Raw genomic sequence first — 22,044 nt, 5'->3', positions numbered from 1 at the left:
AACAGGACATGTTAGTTTATTTTGTATTTGCTGTTTTTAAGGAGCTCATGTAGACATTTGTGATGCCAGGCCCTCCTCTTCACCATCTACCATCTGTATGTGCAGTCTGGTCTGACAAGAACTCTGTCCTATAATAGTGTGTACTGTGAGACAGACCATATAGAATTTATGGATTTCAAGACAATACTCTGTCACTGGACTGTTTCATGTTTTTCTTTTTTTAAACTTTCTTAGACAGACAAAAGTACTTTATAGCGATAAATTGTAAGGGTTTAGCACTAGATCGAATGTTGGAAAAATACAAAATGTGTCCGTTTAATAAGGAAAGCACCATATTTATGCGATAAAAATCTAAGTCTTTCTATATTTTTACTAATTCTGCCTTTATGGTTCTGGTTTCCATGACGGTGTCTGACAAGTTGAGACCTGACGAAGTCTTTGAAAAGGAATGCAAGTGACATGAAATGGCTGATTGAGTTGAACTTGACGTAAGAGACCAAACTGCCATCTGCCACTGTTGTGATGGACACCCTCTGAAATGGCTGTGACTCAGGGGTAACTGACAAAGAACACAGATATCCCTGAGACTGCTTATAGCTGCATACTGTACATAATGTGCTAGGAGGATGAGACCACTCTGACAGTGTTCCTGCTCCAGTAGCTGTATTGTACAGTGCCAACGACTGTATTGTACTGTTGGACTGAGTGGATATGAATAACTCGACAAAAGATATGCAGGATTGTACAGAATACACAAAAAATAAGCACATCTTGCCCTTGTCTCATATAGCTGGAAAACATAGTATCATGAAAGGGAAAAAAAAATCTGTTTTATAAAGATCACATTTTTTTTCCTATTTTATTATGAACTGTGAAGTCTACTTTCAGACAAATATGTTGTATTTATGCTTATTTTACAACTAAGCAGCCAATTCCATTATCAGTGCAGTCAGAGTTGAATGACTTTATTTTTGTGTGTAACTGATGCACACATTTGTCTCAAATGATTCCTTTGATACATTTTAAGAGACGCAGTGTATGCTGCTGTCCTTTGTAAGTCTATATAGGCTGATGAACCTCGAAGTAATGGCATGGGAATAATCACACCTCAGACAGTTACTAAACAATGAGACATCACAAGGGAAATAAAGCAAACCCCATGAAATCATTTTACTTGTCTGAACAGTGGACTGGTTTAATTTTTGGAATTTAGGCAAAGCACTTAGCTTTTACTTTAAAAAATATTTTTCAGTGAATATATAATATTAAAACCAATGTAACACAAAAACAACACAAATAATGAACACCCCTTATTTGTATCACTTAGGGAATTATCACCTAGGTCCCATTGTGTTTTTAAGAGGAAATGCTAAAATAGTGAAACAAGCCTGTTCCTATAAGTTTTATTTTTACATTCAGGAGGAAGTGACAGAATTTCAGCTGTATGGTGAGACTTGTTTCTGTGTTTCTGCTGCTCACAAAAAAACCAGTCAGGTTTAAGACTGAACTTCTACTTTTCTCTGTGTTTCCATGGCAGCAGATGAGATTTTCCACTGTGGATCAAACAGTGTTGTTCAAAGCTCTAAATCTATTCAATTCTCAAGAGGAACTAATTTTTGAAAAGTATTGCTTGATCAGTGCAAGCAATTGTGATTTCAGGAATTATCTTGTTCATGTATGATGGTTTTGCTCTATGTGTTGTTTTTCACACTACCCAAGCTTTATTTTACCTTTCTGTTTTTTGCATTAATATCAGAACTGAAAATAAATGACCACACCTGGAGGTTTTTATTGTGGTGTACCAATAGGTTATAAAGGATATTCCTGTAGGAAATGAATGCCCAGCTAGGAATATAATGAGTCGACTCTGTTGAGAACAGCTGCTACGGACAGCAGACATAAAACAAGACAAACTCAACTCCACAGTGAAATATTTTCTGTTGTGTTCACAGCAAACGCTCGACTATCTTCCTTCAGGCGATGATGTAAAAATGTGTCTACATGCCACAGCATGTCTCTCATGTTAAGACACAGCCTTGCAGTTTTTTAGGGCTTCAGGTATGAAGCAAAGCGTAAACACTGTTTAGCACAGTTTAGCACAGTTTACCGTTGCGCTCTTATGTAATACATTACCTACGTACACTGCTGTCAATATATAATTGTGTTGTATTCCACCAGATGAAGAAACAAACATGATTTATTTCGGAATAATGATAAAACCTATTAGCAGTCAGGAAGACAAGCTTACAGGCAATAAAACTGTTTATTATTGTCAGTATGGCACAAAGTAAAAAGAAGGGTTTGGAAAAGTCAGCCATAAAGTGATATTATGAGCATATTAAGAGTTAGCCATTATTTAAAGTAATTTAGATAGTCCCACAGTAGCACCAACCTAGTATTGTTTTTTGAATTATCATGGATGTCTTTCTCTTCTGGCAGAATACAGATACTGGCAAACACAGCAGATAACACCAAAGTATCTGAATTGTTTGATTCATTTTCTTATACTGTTATTTAATATCAGAAAATCTACCAGTATAACCGACAGAAGACGTTTTTATTTCATTTTTACCATTGACTATACAAAGCCGAAGCTGGGACAAAAGAGTTTGGTCATCTGCCTCGTTGTGTTGTCAATTCAGAACGCATAAAAGAGGGGACAATTCTTCTTTGTCTTCTTTTTTATACCCGTGGTGGGAAAAAGCAGTTGTGTGAAAGGTAGACACAAAAGCTGAGGGTGTGAGCTGACCGAGGCAGTGACACACAATAATGGTTCTTGTGCGTGACAAAGACACCCACAGAAGCAGTCTTGTGCTATAGCTGTAATCAAGAGAAGATATCTGTCTGCACATCGAACAAAATAATTGATTAACAATGTTGTGGAAATAGCTAAAATATCTTGCAGAATTTTAGAGGAAGGTCAGGAAAAAGAACGACTTTTTACTCATTTATTTGAAATCCTTTTGAAATAGAGCACATAAAATGGCAAAGAGTTAAAAAAGGGTATTGGGATAGTTTACAATTTCTTATAGGCTTTCTATCATTAGTTTGAGTGTATGTACATGATTAGTGAAGCACACAGACTCCGTAACTGAGTGCAGGTAGTTCAAATGTTGCAAAAATATTAACTGACATTATATTTAAAGATTCTACAAACAATTAAAATATACAGGTGGGAGGAATGGAAAGGAACACTTATTGATAGCACGAGTGAGTAATCATATGACACAGCAAAATTAAAAATCATCAGAGGAAAACCTAGAGGTTTCTCCTTTATCAACAAGAACAAACTAACAATAGTCACTATTCCAACCCCCAGTGCCTTACCCATCCCCTGACCCCTGAGATCAACTCATTTCTCTACTAGTTCAACAGGCCTGTGTACAGATATCAACCAACAGTTTACAAAGCAACGACATCATATGACAAATGTATGCTCAAAATAAGGAACAGGAAGTTGAAATTAACCTGCTGGCAGTTAATACATCCAGCAGCCTATTTTAAAGTACTGAGGTCAAGAGCTGTCAAACCAATGATAGATCAAAAGCTGTCAATCCAACTGGTGAACAAGCAAACAAAAACCCCTTCAAAACAGTTAACATTTTATTTAATTGTATAAGTGGTTTCAACCGTCTTCCCCACAACTGCATTCTAAATGCTGCTAATATAGACATCTGTAAAGTAACTTCTGGTAGATAAGTAACTTCTAAAACAGATGTAAAACATCAACACTAAAATGACCACAATATATTAATTTGTTATTTCAGAACATTTAAAGATAAATACAAATGTTTTAGGCTGAGCTGCACAAAGAAAACATAAAACCAGCTCTAACTAACTAGTGACTATGCTAGCTTGCAGAATAGTGTCTGCAAACAGATTTGGTGCAGAGATGTAGGGAGTGTAGAAGTGATTCAATGTGACATGTGCATGCAACCCTGCAGCTGTAGGAGAGTCAGCCTCTTGTGCATAGTAGCTCACCAGATGTGAGTCTGTCACTTCAAATGTCGCCGCATTCAGCGGCACTATCCTCGTGGTAAATGCTTATAAACAGAAAGATTTCACTGTGGTGCCAGTTGTGACTTTAGCCCCACCAGCCCTATGTGACATAAGCAGAATAAATGAACAAGGTGAGGGTTTAGGCTACTATGATAACTGTAATCAAGCTAACTTGTGGTTACAAAATCATGTGCAACATCTGAGACAGGAAGTGAGAGGACTAAGTATAGAGTGAATGCCAGTTTGCATGTTTTTAAAGAGGGAGACAGAAGTTTTGCAGCACCAATAGTGGGATGTAAGCAGAGGAAGTGAGTGTTTTTGTTCAAGGGGCAAAAAAACACAACAAAAAGCAGCTCCTGGACAAGTTGTAGTCCAGATGTCTGCAGATGTGTGGCCCGTCATGGACCAGCTACTTGATAACACATAAAAAAGCAGAGTAAGTCCCCTGAGCTCCACATACCAACTTCTACGTCTTACACAGTAAATTAAGCTTCTGTAACTTACATTGTAGCTTTTTTAACTGGTGAGATTCGCATTTCTCTGAAATGGTTCAAAGTATGCTTCTGGAAACCTGCAAGGCACCTGTTATTTTGTGTCTGTGGTGACATTTGATACTGGCCAAGCAATCGCACTTTAGGTGGCAAAGAAAGATCACCATCGAAGACAGAAACGTCTTACCATACCCAAACTGTTAAATCTCCTTCGCATCCCACGTTGGGCAATTTATAGCTGTGTTAAAGTAGCTCAATTGTGAATTTGTCTGAGTTTCAAAGGTGTGTGACAGGATGTGGTTAAAGAGCTGCAGCACCAAACTGAAGAAGCAAAACTCCACAGTTGAGTTAACTGAGCTGATGGGCTTAAAGCATAAATACACTAATATAGTGTTGGAATAAAACATAAGCTTCAACTGACCTGATTCCTCTTTGCTGAACTTTGTAATTATTGTTTGTAAAACAGGTCAGTAGCTATAAAGTATTATAATTTTTAAAAATGTGCTTGTTTGCAACTTCGACATGGGCTGTGAACACTTCTGTTCTCTGTTCACACGAGGTTTAAGACAGAGGCATGTGCAGTGACTTAAAGCCATTTAAAGTGATGCCATCAGGATGTTTACTGTGTGCACTTCTATTTTATACTCTCTACCATGTCACAAACTGCCCCAAATGTCAGACAGTCATAAAACTATTATGTCCAGGTCAGTGGATCATACCAGGAAGTACAATGATCTGTGAAAAGTAAAGTCAAAGTTGATAACTCATTAGCAAAAGCTCAAATGTTTGGAAATTCAGACAGCATCTCTGAGGAATGTGCATAGTGTTCCTATAGCGGATGCACAGTAAAGTGGCTAAATGCCTGGATCGATATATTGATTTTTCAAAAAGCCTCACAGCTGTTTTAACATTTGTGACCATGTCATATACACACACAAACTCTCAGGAAGTTTAATGTATAAAGTACATATAAAGTACAGCTATGTAGAAGTTATAACAGCTTGTTGAGAAACAAGGCATCTGAGGCCATGGCATTCAGATTTGGTCTAGTTTAATCTCCCCTTAATTAATATGGATAAGCTCTGGTTGTGTGTGTGTGTGTGTGTGTGTGTGTGTGTGTGTGTGTGTGTGTGTGTGTGTGTGTGTGTGTGTGTGTGTGTGTGTGTGTGTTTTTGAGTGTACAGCTCAAAGTGGGTCTGAGGAAGCTGTCAAGACAAAGCAGGGTTTAAGTTTTTGCGCTGTAATTTCCGACCTCTGCTATTTATGACAATGTCTCTCTTCCTTTTTTCTCTGTTTCTAGTGGGCTGTTTCCACGTCACGCTGTGCACCCCTGCAGAGGAATCTGCATTTACATAGAGTAACATACAAGCCTCACCTCTTTCTGCACATATATCGAGCACTATTAAAACATTTACCACTTAAATGCTTAAACGGCTAAAAAAAAAAAAGGGAATGAATGAAGTCTGCATCAAATGAATGTGTGTAACAATTATATTATATACAAGCCCCCAAAACTATAATTAAAAGTGTGCTTAAAAAAAAGAAAAGATCCATGACTGGATTTTTATTATCCCTGTCTTTTCTGCATACGTACAGCAACAGCTTTAGAGCTCATTCTAACCAGAAACAGGAAATGAAATCTGGTTGTTTTCATTTTCATAGACTTTTGCTGATAGCAACAAAAGTCTGTAATAACAGCACAGCCATTTTTAAGGTATTATCAGTGGCCCTACCATAGTGCAGGAACATTACAGCTTTTGTACAAAGACATAGCAGGAGGTAAAAGTGATACTGCAGCATGTCCTATCATGTTAGGCATGCAGTTTACATAATCACTACACCAAGGTGAGGCTGTTGTCTTCTTAGGGTACATAGTTGTGTAATTATATCCAGCACAAACCTCCACAGTTAAAAGGAATAAAGGAGAGCTTTAAACTCTGACCTTTAGGGTCAAATGATTTAACAGTAAATTAACTTCTTACTAGCTTCAAAGAATAATGCAAAAAATGGATATAGTACAAATCCGTATTATCTTGACAAGAGGTAACTATCATATTAACATGTGCCTTTGACTCCATATGTCTCATATTACAAAGAGAAAACAGCAAGTATGACCTAGTTTTGTCAATGGAGTAATGTTTAGGGATTTTTGCTTAGAAAAATCTGTTGTCAGGGGTATCACAAAAATAAATAAATAAACACAGCAAATGCATGAGTTATTTTAAAGTATCGAATTATTATTTTAGAAGGTTAGAAAAGGCAGTTTAAAACAGTGTTAAAATATAGTTACATGGCAGGAAGTGCAAGAGGAAAGTTCCCCATTAAGTAACCACAGATTTTGAAGAACAACTCAAAAGAACATAATGCAGCTTCTGCAGGCACAGTACAGGTACATACAGTTTTCATTCTAATGTTGTATGTGGAGTCGGCATCTGCCAAGGAGTGAGAAACACTGAGAAATGAATTTCCTACATGTCTGGCAATATGCAAAGCACCTCCATCAGGTCTGCAAAAGACTGTGGCAGACTTACTATTCCACTGCAATGTTCTGAACAGGCAAGCCCATTAATAAATTATGGTAAGTCGCACACACTGACCCTCTTGAGACATCTGGTGCTACCCATCAAGCCAGCCTGAGAGCATGGCACAGCTGCGTCTGCTCCTGCATTATCGCTAAAAGGAGAACAGGAGGTGTCCAGCTGAGGTCAATACTTGCATTTACCTCATCCTGCTAATCAAATTGAGGTGCATGAGTGAAAGTGTCTCCCAGACAGCTTGAATTCCCTAGGGTCTGTCTGTCTAGTTGTACTGGGTTCAAACTCCCTTAACATCAGTTCATTGTTTATTCTATATGCAGCCATCATTTTAGGGGGAACACCTGCACCTAAGATCTTCTGTCTGCAAGTAAAAGGAGATTTCTGTCAGGTCGCAAAACAAACAGTGCCATTAAATTACAGCTGCAGCAACAAAATATCAGAGGTGGAAGTTTCTTTGACTAAATGTTTGAGTTTCTTAAGCTACTAGTTGGAATGTGACCATCAGCAATACCTCCTAGATTTGTTGTATTAGGTTTCTACTCATGCAAGGTGATACTTTATGCACAAGCTCAGTATTAAGTTTCAAATTTATCACACTAGCCCTGCGAATAATAGGTTCTCTAATCAGAACTCTACACAGCCTGTCAAAATGATTTCTCAAGATCGCTTCGTTTACTGCAGGGGGAAGTAACAGTTCCCTTCCTGAACCGTGGCAGAACTTCACAAGTTATCAGATTTGATGAGTTTTAGAGAGACCACACTATAAAGTAAGCAGCTAATTAAGCTATTTTAAAAGGAAGCAAATGTTTGTTTTTAAACATGACTCATATATAGACTCTGGCCAAATCTGGACAACAGCGCTCAAAGATGTATTACCTCAAACTACATTAGCGCTGTGGCAGCGGCCCATTTCTACAGCAGTTAGTATTGTCTGCAGTGCATTCATTGCTCATGGCATCTTCCACTCAAGGCAGGATGTGGTTGTGTACACACATCACTTTCAAAATAACTCTTCAACAGCCTTGTCTCTCCTTTTATAGTAAAGGCCGTGCTTATTGCACCATAGCCCACAGTGAGGGACTCACTGGATGAAATGTGCGTGCCCACATAGAAGCAGCTGATTTTCTCTAAAAGTGGCATGTATCTTACAGGCAGAGGGTCAAACAGGGGTTTGTTATGCCCTGTACTAACAGCACTAAAAACTTCTAATGAGAGGGGAGTGCTGGCCTGAGAGGTTTTTAGGAAGTTGGGAGGTGCACTTCCTGAAAATCACCGATGCTGAAACAAGGTTCTGCATTGCATGAAGCAAGATTACAGAACCACTTTTAAAACACTAAGAGACAAACACATAAACAAAGACAATATGTAAAAATAATTCAGGTCTTTATTTTCTGTGCATGATCTAACACATGCGTTTGAAATGATCAAATTAATGATATGCTGCAGAGATGGTCCTGTTATTAGTAAGAGGGAAAGATGAAACTCCTGATCAACCGATAACTGTCCCTTTTTTTTTAAACTGCCTTAACTTTGTATAATGCATCTTACTTCATTCCAAATCATATACAAACAGAGACTTTAGGTAATGGTTAAAAAACAAAGGAACACAGATAACGCATTTTAACTTTCTGATTACAACAGTAGACATAGGAACTTGTCATCTTTTTTCAGTTCCTGCTTCTTTATATTAGTAACTGGCTCCACCTTCTGGTAAAACCTGTGTACCTGAAGAAAGGTTTCAATTTTATATCCTATAAATAATATTGTCTATACTTGTAATTTTTTTACAAAAGGAAAAAAAAATAGCCAGTGTTTGCAGGCCTTATAGTAGTTTAGTATAATTTCAATAGCATAAATGCGCTGTTATTATGTAACAGCGTGGTGTGTTTTATTTACCAAACACAAATGAAGCATTTTATGTGTTTTTGTTTTTTCTCTCTCTCCTGTGTTTTTCATGATAAATATATTCACATCCAGCTTTTCAGAGAAGTGTTTAAAATTTCAGCCCCTAAACTTCCACTAGATTAATTTGGTGTCTTGGGCTAAACTTCAGAGTTTTTGCCAAGACAGGTGAGGGCGCTGTTGTCACGGAAATGCCCGCTTTATCAAATTAAACACAGAGTCAACAGAACAGCACCAAAGAAATAGCACTAATGTCCTGTATAGCACGCATGGCCTACATGCCTGACATGTGAGTCACATTTAGAGTCACATTTCACACTACAAATGAAAGGCAGTGTGTGTGTGAGAGTGTGTGTTATTGGACAAGGTCTAATCATTAACTACTGTATCCACTGGAGCAAACTGCCAGGTCTTCTACTCTAAGCAGTCAGTTCCAGATTGTAACTGATCATCCATCAAGCTTATTCATCATACTTGGACTGAACTTTGTGGAATTGATCACAATCAGGGGACGCCATCAGTGTGCCAAATTTCAAGCCTTTTTTTTTCCCTATACAGCAATAAAGAAGAAGACTGTTGAAGAAGAAGAAGAAGAAGAATGATAAATGATGAGGAATGATGAAGAATATGTATGAAAAACTGTACTGGTTCCTATCCAGCATTGCTACTTGGCCTCTTGTTAATCTTGCGTATCCTCTACTCTGTAATGGATTGTTGTTTACATAGATATGTCTATGTTAAACAGCCACGCTTACCATGAATGTTTATTATTTTCATAATAAATCTATGCAACAACTGGAGAGTCCAGACTGAATTTATTTTACCCTTCTCTCTATGCAAGCTAAACGAGCTATAACATCTATTTAGCAAGCTGAAACGTTTCTCCCTCCTGACATGAGTACCAAATGTCTGGAAAAATAATCACAGGCTTCTATTGTTCGACCACAGTATTTAACTGCACACTTCCTTCTCATCTGAAAGCTATTTCCATTGCAATTTTCAAATCATGTTAAACCTCTTTCCCCGATGTGACTCTGAGCAAAAATCTAAAGTGTAAATAAAGCAGATTTTGGATTTACAAGAAAAACAAACCCCCTCAAATGAATTTCAACAACAAATGTAAACTAAAGCCTGAAGCTCCAAAAGGAACAAGACCTTTTCATTTCCAAGCAAGCAGACGAGCAGGACCAGATGTTAGAGCGTACCCTGAGAGTGTGCAAACTCATTAAACACTTTTATGGCTGAACTTGAAATAAACGTGTGTGAGAGAGCAAAGCTTTATGTGCTACCTGAGAGCAAGACACCAAAGGGTACAGAGCTGCTAAGCACAAGCCTGTGCATGTCTGAGTTTGACAGTTATTTGATACAGTTGATTATTAAATAAAACAGAATCATAAAAAGCAGCTAATGCACGTAAAATTCATCAAGGAAAAGAAAAATAAAGTTCATTTGATTTTCTTTTCTTTTTTTTCATTTGAGCTTCTGCAGGGTTTGAGTAAAGAAAGGATTACCCCTTAACATTTTCCCCACCCCCCTTACAAACCCACTCCTACCTCCAGAAGTCACCACCTCATCCGTCTCAGTCCAGTGTCATTTCACAGTGACAGCCAACCTCTGGAATTTCAGTGCAGAAGAAAGAGAAGCAAATCATGGGGCACAGAGTATAGCAACAGCATTGAAAAGAGTATGACAGAGATATTTTTTCCCTAGAGGAGATTTTGACTTTGCACTCTGGAAATACATGAAATCTGGTGTGTCTTGTGAAAAACTGAGACTTGTTTCTGTCTAGGCAATTTAATGAGCGTAATCCCCCTGGGAGGAATAGTCAGAACGCAGAGCAACCAAAGTCAGCCCCGTGGGAAACAAGGCGTTACGGCTGCTCACTGTGACAGACATGCAGCCACTTACTTTGGTCGGTGCTCTTTTTCTCCTGCTCCACATCTCTGCTGGTAGCACAGACGCCTATAGGTAAGTCAATCAAGTCGAGCAACAGGCCGTGTGATGTTGTATGGTGTGCTTCTACTCTGAAAAATCTGCAGCAGGTGAAAACTTTGCTAAGTCAAGATTCAAAAATAAGTTAAAGTATGATGTCAGACAGATGTTTACGTACCAAAGAATTCCAATCACATTTCAGGAAGGCTGAATGCCAAAAATAACACAGCAATGTTAATTATAGTATCGGATAATATACAATTCAACCTGCTTCCTCTTAAAAAAGGTGGAATCTCTAACAACTGGAATATTAGTTTCTCCACACACTGTTATTTTAAGTGGGGCTTAAGGAATAACACAAATCCCTCTATTTTGCAGTGTAGAATATACATAAACCTTTAACAGTCGAAACTGTTATTTTGAAAATATGTACACACAACCTTGCCCCTGCTAACAGAAGACTAAGAGAGTGCAACTTCTAAATATGGCACAGCAACTGTTAATAACTGAAGAGCACCTGTCTCTCTTAGGAGACCGTCTCCTGTGGGCTATTCTGGTTGATTTCTATAAAGACACGGATTCCTCTTGTCCTGCCTGGGATTTAAGCGTTTGGCTGTCAGCCTAAAAGCAAAGCTAACGATGCTGAAAGGTGTAGTCAGATTTGAATGCAAGATTCTGCTATTTTTGGAATCACTTGCTCAACTAAGTTATGGTAGAAATGTTAATCGAATTTACAAGTTAAAATGTACACATGCAATGTAATCTATATGTACCACAGGTTATTTTGAGCACACCGCTGACTCTTTAACCACAAGTCAGAATAACCTTCCAGTTGATATGCATCAGCCTCCAGAAACAAGACAAAGATCAAAGCCGATTTTTAAAAGGAGGAAATATAGTGTGAGGGTGCCAGTGTCTGATTAGTATGTTTTTCTCCATCTGTAGCCTACATCCTGTCAGCTGGCTGTTGCACCATGGGGAGCCCAGCTTCTAGTGCTAAGCAAGCCTTGTGAGGAGACACTTTATTTAGGTTGCTTGTTGTTTGGACCATAATTAAAAGTGGATGCCAGAATGCCTGCAATTGAGACATCTCAGTTAGTGTGTGTGGGCCTAATTAAACATGATTCTATAATAACCTAAATTCATAATCAGTGGGGGTTTTATTTTTCATTTTATTTTTTTGCTTCCTGACATGAGATTTTGTTTAAAGGCTTAATTTGCTTATATATATATATATATATATATATATATATATATATATATATATATATATATATATATATATATATATATATATACATACATACATACATACATATACACACACACATATACACACACAGTGGGGCAAAAAAGTATTTAGTCAGCCACCGATTGTGCAAGTTCCCCCACCTAAAATGATGACAGAGGTCAGTAATTTGCACCAGAGGTACACTTCAACTGTGAGAGACAGAATGTGAAAAAAAAAAAATCCATGAATCCACATGGTAGGATTTGTAAAGAATTTATTCGTAAATCAGGGTGGAAAATAAGTATTTGGTCAATAACAAAAATACAACTCAATACTTTGTAACATAACCTTTGTTGGCAATAACAGAGGTCAAACGTTTACTATAGGTCTTTACCAGGTTTGCACACACAGTAGCTGGTATTTTGGCCCATTCCTCCATGCAGATCTTCTCGAGAGCAGTGATGTTTTGGGGCTGTCGCCGAGCAACACGGACTTTCAACTCCCGCCACAGATTTTCTATGGGGTTGAGGTCTGGAGACTGGCTAGGCCACTCCAGGACTTTCAAATGCTTCTTACGGAGCCACTCCTTTGTTGCCCGGGCGGTGTGTTTTGGATCATTGTCATGTTGGAAGACCCAGCCTCGTTTCATCTTCAAAGTTCTCACTGATGGAAGGAGGTTTTGGCTCAAAATCTCATGATACATGGCCCCATTCATTCTGTCCTTAACACGGATCAGTCGTCCTGTCCCCTTGGCAGAAAAACAGCCCCATAGCATGATGTTTCCACCCCCATGCTTCACAGTAGGTATGGTGTTCTTGGGATGCAACTCAGTATTCTTCGTCCTCCAAACACGACGAGTTGAGTTTATACCAAAAAGTTCTACTTTGGTTTCATCTGACCACATGACATTCTCCCAATCCTCTGCTGTATCATCCATGTGCTCTCTGGCAAACTTCAGACGGGCCTGGACATGCACTGGCTTCAGCAGCGGAACACGTCTGGCACTGCGGGATTTGATTCCCTGCCGTTGTAGTGTGTTACTGATGGTGACCTTTGTTACTTTGGTCCCAGCTCTCTGCAGGTCATTCACCAGGTCCCCCCGTGTGGTTCTGGGATCTTTGCTCACCGTTCTCATGATCATTTTGACCCCACGGGATGAGATCTTGCGTGGAGCCCCAGATCGAGGGAGATTATCAGTGGTCTTGTATGTCTTCCATTTTCTGATGATTGCTCCCACAGTTGATTTTTTCACACCATGCTGCTTGCCTATTGTAGATTCACTCTTCTCAGTCTGGTGCAGGTCTACAATACTTTTCCTGGTGTCCTTCGAAAGCTCTTTGGTCTTGGCCATGGCGGCGTTTGGAGTCTGACTGTTTGAGGCTGTGGACAGGTGTCTTTTATACAGATGATGAGTTCAAACAGGTGCCATTCATACAGGTAACGAGTGGGGGACAGAAAAGCTTCTTACAGAAGACGTTACAGGTCTGTGAGAGCCAGAGGTTTTCCTTGTTTGAGGTGACCAAATACTTATTTTCCACCCTGATTTACGAATAAATTCTTTACAAATCCTACCATGTGAATTCATGGATTTTTTTTCACATTCTGTCTCTCACAGTTGAAGTGTACCTCTGGTGCAAATTACTGACCTCTGTCATCATTTTAGGTGGGGGAACTTGCACAATCGGTGGCTGACTAAATACTTTTTTGCCCCACTGTATATATCTTACCTTTGACTTCTCTTTTTCCTCTGCAAAGGCACTACAGGCAAGTCCTTACTGGAAACCAACCAGGTGTGTGTCGCTATGGTAGGAGACTGGAGTGTTGCTATGGCTGGAGGAAAAACAGTAAAGGGCAGTGTGAGGGTAAGAACAGTATGCATTCAAAGGCCAGTTTATAATCAGTAAGATAAAAATCATTAAGGCACTTAAAAAGCAAGCAGGCTGAGACATTTAAACTAACACGAAAAGCTTTCTCAATAAACAAATATTTAGAGAGAACAAGCTTTACTGCCAAAAAACTGTACCCTGACTATTGTTAGTCTTTTCATGGGGGATATTTTTCTAACCCCCAAAAATGTGGAGGAAATTACATTCTAGATTTAAAAACCTTGCCTGTACAATAGAAATTTGTGGTTTTGACTGCAATCCATCATTTTCCACCACTGATATTTCTGGTGGTATTTTCTTCATCTTAAATGTTTTACCAGCCCAGTGTGAGCACGGGTGCAAGCACGGAGAGTGCGTTGGCCCCAACAAATGCAAGTGTTTTCCAGGATACTCCGGAAAGACATGTAATCAAGGTGGGTATTTGAGGTCATTAAATAATGTCTGGAAAGCAAACCGGGTACACAGACTAATTTATGGAAGGATTCACTTTTCCAGAAAGAAAATGTTTATCTGCTCGATTGATTGCTTTACAAAAAGTAAAGATCTTTCTTATTCTTAGACCTGAATGAGTGCGGCCTGAAACCTCGTCCATGTGAGCATCGCTGCATGAACACCTATGGGAGTTACAAATGCTACTGTCTCAACGGATACACCTTAATGGCCGACGGATCCTGTGCCAGTGAGTCCCAATACACTGAGTGGAAATGCAGAGAACAGCTGCATATCAGGATGCATATCTGATAATTTGTGTTATTTTGTGTTTGGACATGTAGATTCTAGGACCTGTGCACTTGCTCACTGTCAGTATGGCTGTGAGGAAGTACAAGGAGAGATTCAATGCCTCTGCCCATCTGCAGGGCTGCAACTGGGGCAGGATGGAAGAACTTGTGTAGGTGAGCGGTAACAGATCATACGTGCAGAAAAATGAATGTTTTAAGAAGTTAGTCTTATACAAACAATGTGTTATATGAGGCAACAGCCTTTATATGAAATAAGAAACACAGAGACTCTTTCTATGTCACACAGATTGAAGGTAACTGCATACTGGACACACTGTGTGAGGATTATATTACATGGTTTTGGCATGTTTTGCTTGTAAATCAACTGAATGCAATTTAGTTATATATCTTCCAACAAAACTGCTTGAGCTGTGGCTGCACCAGTCTGTCATGATCACACAGGGGAGGTCATATACAAGTTCAGCGGCATTAAATTTCACGACTGCCACGAATGTAACACATTCAGAAACAGATTTACAACAAAAACATACTTTTTATTCCAAAAGCAGCCAAATTCTATTTTTACCACATGTACTGTACAAAAAATGAATTCTGATGAGACACATTTATCCTGATTGTATTCAATGTGACATTCCATATACTTTATAGACCCCAACTGGCTTTAGGTCCACACTTTCAGTTGCTAACCACAAATATAGTAGAAACATTTTAAGCCATAGCAGTAAAAGACAATCATTTGTCAAATGTAAGCAAAAGCAGAATAGAATTGCAAATAATTTGCAGAATGTCTATGCCCTATATTTGATTAAACATAGGGTATAAAAAATCTAATGTAAAACATTTTGCTTTTAGTTCAATTTTGCACACTTGCCTGAATTTTGGGGAATGAGGTTTTACATTAATTACTATTACAATTTAAAATAAAACCCTTCTTGTGCATATGTCCTGTTATGTTGAGCTGTTAATAATTATATGCTTATTCACCACAGACTGCTGCTTAGCTGCTTGCTGAGCTCCTAATCAAACACAATTCAGCAATGCTATAAGGCTTTGAGAGTTCCTATTTACGATTATCAAAATGATAAAGCCCCAAAAACAGTAACTAAATCTATAGAAATAACTGGTAACACACCCCTGGCAAAGCAAATAGCGAAGAGGAAGTGTTATTGACCAGAAGGTACTGGATATGACTGCATGTGAAAAGGTTTTCGAAGGACTCTATGCAGCTTTGAAAAACTAAGTATGCCCCATTATTAAGTGGCTTTTTTCGTATGATTTTAGCAATCTCTCACATCATTGTGGAGAAATTTGCTACTCTTCTTTGCAATGTTGCTTCTGTTTTTGCACTGATCTCTTAAGATCACTCAAAATTTCATGTAGATTGACTTTAAATGGGCCATTGCAACACGTTGATTCTTTTCTGTTTCAGACGTTTTGTTGTAGATTTGCTGCTGTGCTAAGGATCACTGTCCCGTTGCATGACCCAGTTTTAGCTAATCTTTAGCTGTCGGCAGATGCCCTCACCTTTGACTCTAGAATACTTTGGTATACAGTGGAGTTCATGGTCAACTCAATGATTGCCTTTTGCCCAGGGCAAATGATTGCAAAAAATCCCAAGTCATCACTCCTCCACCATTGTGCTTAGCAGTTGGTATGGAGTCTTTGAGCTTGTATGCTATGGTTAGGTTTCATGAAAAATAGCACTATGCATTATAACCAAATATGTTCACTTTTGTCTGATCTGTCCAAATAAGATTATTCCAGATGTCTTGTGGTTTGTTTTAAACCTAAACTGTGCTGCCATGTTCTTTTTAGAGAGAAGGTGTTTTTTCTTGGCAGCCATCCCAAACAAGCCATATCTATTTAGTCTTTTTCTCATTTTAATGTTATGAACTTTAACATTTAACATGCTCAGTGAGACCTGTAGCTCTTGGGTGTTTTGCAGTTTCTCCTACATTGAACCATCTGATCTTGGGGTAAATTTGCTTGAACATCCACTCTTAAGAAAACAGGGGCATTCTGTTAACACACACACCTGAATGGTCCAGACCAGCAAACTGCTAAACCATCTGCTTTTATATCAGTGGTCACATTTAGTGATGAACAATTAATTAAGTGCATTTGATTAACAGCCTTTGGCTGCTAGTTACCCTCTTGATTTTTATGGAATCGGTAAGGGTGTACTTAGTTTTTTCACAAGACTACAGAACTCTTGATAATTATAAAAAACATGGGCTCTTTATTTTTTCTCCTGCTTTGTTTCTCTTTAGATATTGATGAGTGTGTAACTGGGAAGAACCTCTGCCCATACAACAGACAATGTGTGAACACCTTTGGCAGCTACTACTGCAAGTGTCAGGAAGGCTACGATCTGAAATATGTCAACGGCAAATATGACTGTGTAGGTAAGGTATACATGATCATTAAGGGGAGTCATCTCCTCACTTCAATTCCTAAAGGTACAAATAGGCTTCTTCCAATTCCAGACCTTGATGAGTGTGCAGCCGGCACCCACAAGTGCAGCCACCACGCTGTCTGTGTGAACACTCAAGGATTCTACAGGTGCAGGTGCAAGTCTGGCTTCAGAGGCAATGGCTTTGAATGCTCTGGTGAGATCCGAGATTCGCTGCGGAGAATTACGAATAAAATAATTTTAGCAAAGCCTTTCATTTCTACTGAGATTTGTCAAATTAAGGCATTCACGCTTGATTTAAAAAACAGACGAGGGTAATCAGTCAGGTAGGTCAGGAGAAGTTTTACAGCCACATATTTCATTTGGACTCTTTAAACATCTGCAAACAGCAGTCCTGCCAAGGCTAGTTTCCTGCCTTCAGACTCCCCTCCTCTTCACAGATGTTAACACCAGAGAGGCACAGATTGAAAACACACCTGTGTAAATACGACACTGCATTGTAGCTAGCCAACTGAAAAAGGAGAAATAAAGATAGTGCTGTACTCTTTGAACCAGACCCAGATAATAACAGGTGAAATCTCATGCAGCCAAATAACAAAAAAGAGGTCAGGGCTTTCTGCGTAAATGAAAATGCCTTTATTTTCTGTAGTTAAGCCGTTTTATCAGAGTTCGTGGGATGGAGAAAAAGGCAGTGCAGATGATTCCCTGAATGGTGAGATTGTATAGAATCCAAGACTCTGTTTCTGCTATTCACTCCCTGCCCTGCAACCCCATTCACTCATCCCTTCCTCTTGTCTATATATAAGAGCACCTCCCCCACCTCTCTCCCCTGCTCATGGCTGAAAATGTATGTCCATAGCACCCGCAGTCTGAGACCTTAAATCCTCAGCATGGCCTTATACAGTAAATTGCTTGAGCATTTAAGAAACTAATTTAAGCTATGCCCGCTTATGTCTTATCTGCATGCAGTAGGAGGATCTGTTGTCTTAGCATGTTAGTTTGTTACAGCTCTGCTCCTGTGGAAAGCATATTATCAATGGCCTGGTAAGTCACTGCAGGGAAATAATAAATAAGAACTGCATCTGCAAAATACATGACAAACAAGAAAGACATCTGAAGTCAAATACTATGTTTGTCAGTCATGATTGCAGAGCCATATGTCTATTCTGATTCCTCTTCCTGCCTGCAGCCATCCCAGACTCCCAGGTGAAGCCTAGGATTCTGGGAGGTAAACTGACTGACGAGGACATCAAAAATGTAATCCTCGAACCAGTCGCAACGCCACCTCCCAACATCCCCCTGCAACCTTTTGACTATGACGGGGAGGTCTATGTTGGCACTACGACTAAAGGAACGCAAGAGGAGGGATTTCCTGAGGAAGAAGATGAAGGGGTGGAAGAGGAAGACAACCAGCTCAATCCAAGAGGAGACGTTTTCAGTAAGGGGCATATTGTTTGGCAGCGCTATGATAAATGAGTTCCACTATTCTGGGTGGTCTGCAAAGTAAGTAGTAACCATAAACAGACTAAACAAACTCAGTGTGATTCAAAAGAGACTGTCCCCTCATGTTTACATGACATCTGAATGTAATTATGGATTTTCAGCTGAAATAACTGTCTGAAAGGGCAGCTCTGGATTAAGGCCTTGACCAAAGAAGAAAAGGGGGTGTTGCTTCAGATCTGCTGTTAACCTCAAACCCAGAGTTATCCCAGTCTCACTGACTTATCTATAAAGGATCAAAGGCACTATGATGATTATACTGGTATAAATAAAATAAATTGTCAACCTAATTTTTTTTCTCAAAATCCTTGAATTCTTACTTACTCTGCTATATTAAACTATTGGTCACAACAGACTGAATGTAAATTCCCAATAATAACCCAACACTGTAAAATCAAGACTTACCAGCTTACATTTAAAACCTTCAAATCCCCATGAATGAGGTTGTCTTTCACTGATAATCTTGAATTTTATGGAAAGATCAGAGCCTGTGTAAGAACTCAGAAAGCAAGAGGAGACAGGCCCCAAGACATCCATCACCTCCAGGGAGGAATGTTAGTCTGCTGGCATGTGAGAGCCCAAGGATACAACTCATCCTGGGCCTGCTTCCCCATCCCTCAGGTGGAGGGGGAGGCGGGATGGGAATTTACAAAGCCCCTAAACCTTTTATTATGTTTTCCCCAAAACAGCTGTTGTGCAAACAGACTTGCCTCCTTGTAGGAAGGTCTGTCATCAGCACTCTAGACTTCTCTAAAACAGGCCTACTCTGACTGAGCAGCTTCAATAATCCCAGCTGTCACTCATCAGACTGTCTGTGGCTGCATTTCATGGGGGTGATTTTCTGCTAGAGCTTTAAATTGCTTGGAGGGGATATATGCTAAAGTTGTAGCTCCATTTTATGGTATGAGTGACAGCAGGGCAGGTCTTTACCTGTTGGTTAAAAACCCCTTTCTACCTGTCATCTTGAAAAATCTCTTTGCTGTATTATTTATGCATTAAGTTCTTTCCATTGCATATTTTTTAAGAGTAGTATCAGAGTTGTGTCAGTTTTTGCACTCATTATCTTAGTCTAGTTCGAGTCTAATACAAAATCCATCAGGAAATCACGCCATCAGCTAAAGTTGAAAGGTATAATCTAAATGAATTTAGGATTTAGAGCAAAACTTTTGAACCAATGAATACCAGTTTAACTTAGGCATGCCTAATAGCTGAAAGCTTAAATGTGTATATTAAGATGAATTCACTCCATTTTTTTTTTTAATTTAATCTCTAAACACAGTATCAGAGGACTTTGAGTCAGTGTTCGGACCAGCCACAGAAGTCGAAGAGATCCACATAGCGCCAGCTCAAGAAGGTAATCAAAAAGTGTGTTCATGTTTCATTGTTCCCAGGAAGTTGATTTTGTTCATCACATTGCGTTTTCATTGAGAGAAAAGTTTTGTCAATAATTCAAGTGACTTCTTTAGTCTCAAGACCAAAGTCGTCCAGATGAACAGAATTAATTTTCTGGGATTTCCTTACCTGGATGATTTAGCATATATTAAGACGTGTTATTGTTGTATAATCGCTACTCAGCTAATTTAAAAATGTGTTCCTAACATTTACTTTCTAGAGTATTTCATGGATTGCAACTTTGACAAAGGGGCGTGCGAATGGATCCAAGACAAGTCTGATGACATGGACTGGAGTGTAGCATACCATGACAATGGTAACGACCTGATGAATGTTACTTTTTCAAAGGAGAGGTATTCATTTTTGTGCATTCAGATACTGTAACTTACATCAGCTACAAACCTTCTCAGGTGGTGAGTACTACATGGCTTTGAGCGGGCTTGTAGGGGAGCAAGAGGATGTGGCCAGGTTGAAACTGCTTCTTGGTGACCGGTCCCAGTATGGCAGCCTCTGCCTTACCTTTGACTACCGTGTGGTTGGCCCTGATGTGGGCACGCTCAGGGTACTGCTGGACAACAATGTTTACCCAGTATGGGAGCAGAGTCAGAGCAGGGAGCAGGGCTGGCAGACTGAGTTTCTCACAGTAACCTGGAAGGAGAAGGCCCCAGAGTCTGTAAGTCATTTACACACATTTTAGAACATTATATTTAAAATCTTCTTCAATACTTGTGGCTAGCTATGATGGGATCTTGGCCTAAAAAGTAAATTCCTTTGATGTTCTGAAAAGGCAGCCATCACATTACTAATTTACTACTCAGATCAACAACCTTAATGTACAACTGTATGTCGGTTTGTGTTTCAGGTTATCTTTGAAGTTCAGCGCGGGAAAGGTCTTGGAGGTGAGATTGGGCTGGACACTGTTGTGCTGACATCAGGAACGTGTCAAGAGGATCCAGTCTTTTAAGAACATATGCCTTGACATTTATCCATGTTATGGTGTGTTTCTTGTGGATTTTTTCCCATTATTCCCTCAGTGCAGACACACAGTCTACAGGGAACAATACATAAACTAAGTGCAGAGAAATTCATGTCATCACAAAGCTGCTACATAGAAGCACCCTGCTATAGTTTTTTTGTGATTTTCAAAATCATCTTTTATGGTACAGATAACTCAGATCTCAGGAAAAGGTGAAAATGCTAACTTTGTTAGTCTGGTCCAACAGTATTGTGCTTAAACCTTTGTTATGTTTGCAACAATGCATTTCTGAAGTTAATAGTTAAAAAGTTAATAGTCCACAATATGTAATGTGAATTGTTAGGTTAATTATATCTGCAATTTTAATTGATCAACGTTTTTGAAGGCTGTTTAGTTTAAACAATTAAAAAAAAACTATCAGTGCATACAATTGTGTAAGATTTGCTGTATTATTATACCATGTTATTACATTAAATGTTTTTTTTCTAACTTCCTATCATTTATTTTTTTCCATGTACAGATTCCATAATGATGATTATTTTACAGTACCAAATGTTCAAAAGGTTTTGAGCTGCAACTAATTTCTTTACAGTTTGCTTCAGGCTCTGGCTACTTTTTTAAAACAAATTTAAAGTCCAGACCTTGTACCTAACCATTTTTAATCAGTTACAAAAACACATCATCTACTCCCATATATTTAGTTACATCTATGAAACGGACAACGCTAACACGGATTAACGAGCATACAATATAATTTTAACAAAGTTATTCCCAAAGAACTATTATCACAAAATCCGGCATAACCCAGCAGGGGGTGTAGTGTCCTTAAAAAAATGCACATTTTCCTAGTAAAATATAAAGAAACGAGAGCCCCAAACTCCTATTATCTACTGCAGGTTTCTACAAACTGGGTAAAAGTATTGTGTGGTAACAGATGACAGCTACATGTGGCCCTCTGTTGGTGTAGCTTAACTACTGCAAAGATGTTGCGGTTAACTACCGTAAAATAAAGCGATGTTACGGCTTACTAATCTCACTCAAATAA

The 22,044-nt window shown here is 38.9% G+C and overlaps 1 protein-coding gene across 3 annotated transcripts; it reads left to right on the top strand.

Moving 5' to 3' along the window:
• The first annotated feature begins 10,483 nt into the window (after positions 1-10,483).
• On the top strand, positions 10,484-21,488 carry egfl6 (EGF-like-domain, multiple 6). 3 transcript variants are annotated; one of them, XM_004557846.3, is made up of 14 exons: positions 10,484-10,613; positions 10,719-10,897; positions 13,848-13,954; positions 14,299-14,391; positions 14,538-14,657; positions 14,752-14,871; positions 16,989-17,123; positions 17,205-17,327; positions 17,781-17,843; positions 18,321-18,569; positions 19,911-19,985; positions 20,244-20,339; positions 20,434-20,696; positions 20,886-21,488. In XM_004557846.3, the coding sequence occupies exons 2-14, from the start codon at positions 10,824-10,826 to the stop codon at positions 20,985-20,987; spliced, it is 1,620 nt and encodes a 539-aa protein (XP_004557903.1). In that variant the 5' UTR covers positions 10,484-10,613; positions 10,719-10,823; the 3' UTR covers positions 20,988-21,488. The 3 variants fall into 3 exon arrangements, with proteins under 3 accessions (XP_004557903.1, XP_076731053.1, XP_076731054.1); XM_076874938.1 differs by lacking the exon at positions 17,781-17,843 and having other exon boundaries at positions 10,504-10,897; XM_076874939.1 differs by lacking the exons at positions 17,205-17,327; positions 17,781-17,843 and having other exon boundaries at positions 10,504-10,897.
• Positions 21,489-22,044: the final 556 nt, after the last annotated feature.

This window comes from Maylandia zebra, linkage group LG16, assembly GCF_041146795.1.
Source record: "Maylandia zebra isolate NMK-2024a linkage group LG16, Mzebra_GT3a, whole genome shotgun sequence".
Lineage (NCBI taxonomy): Eukaryota > Metazoa > Chordata > Actinopteri > Cichliformes > Cichlidae > Maylandia > Maylandia zebra.
The sequence above is the reverse complement of the archived record's forward strand: the minus strand, read 5'-3'. Positions and strand labels throughout refer to the sequence as shown.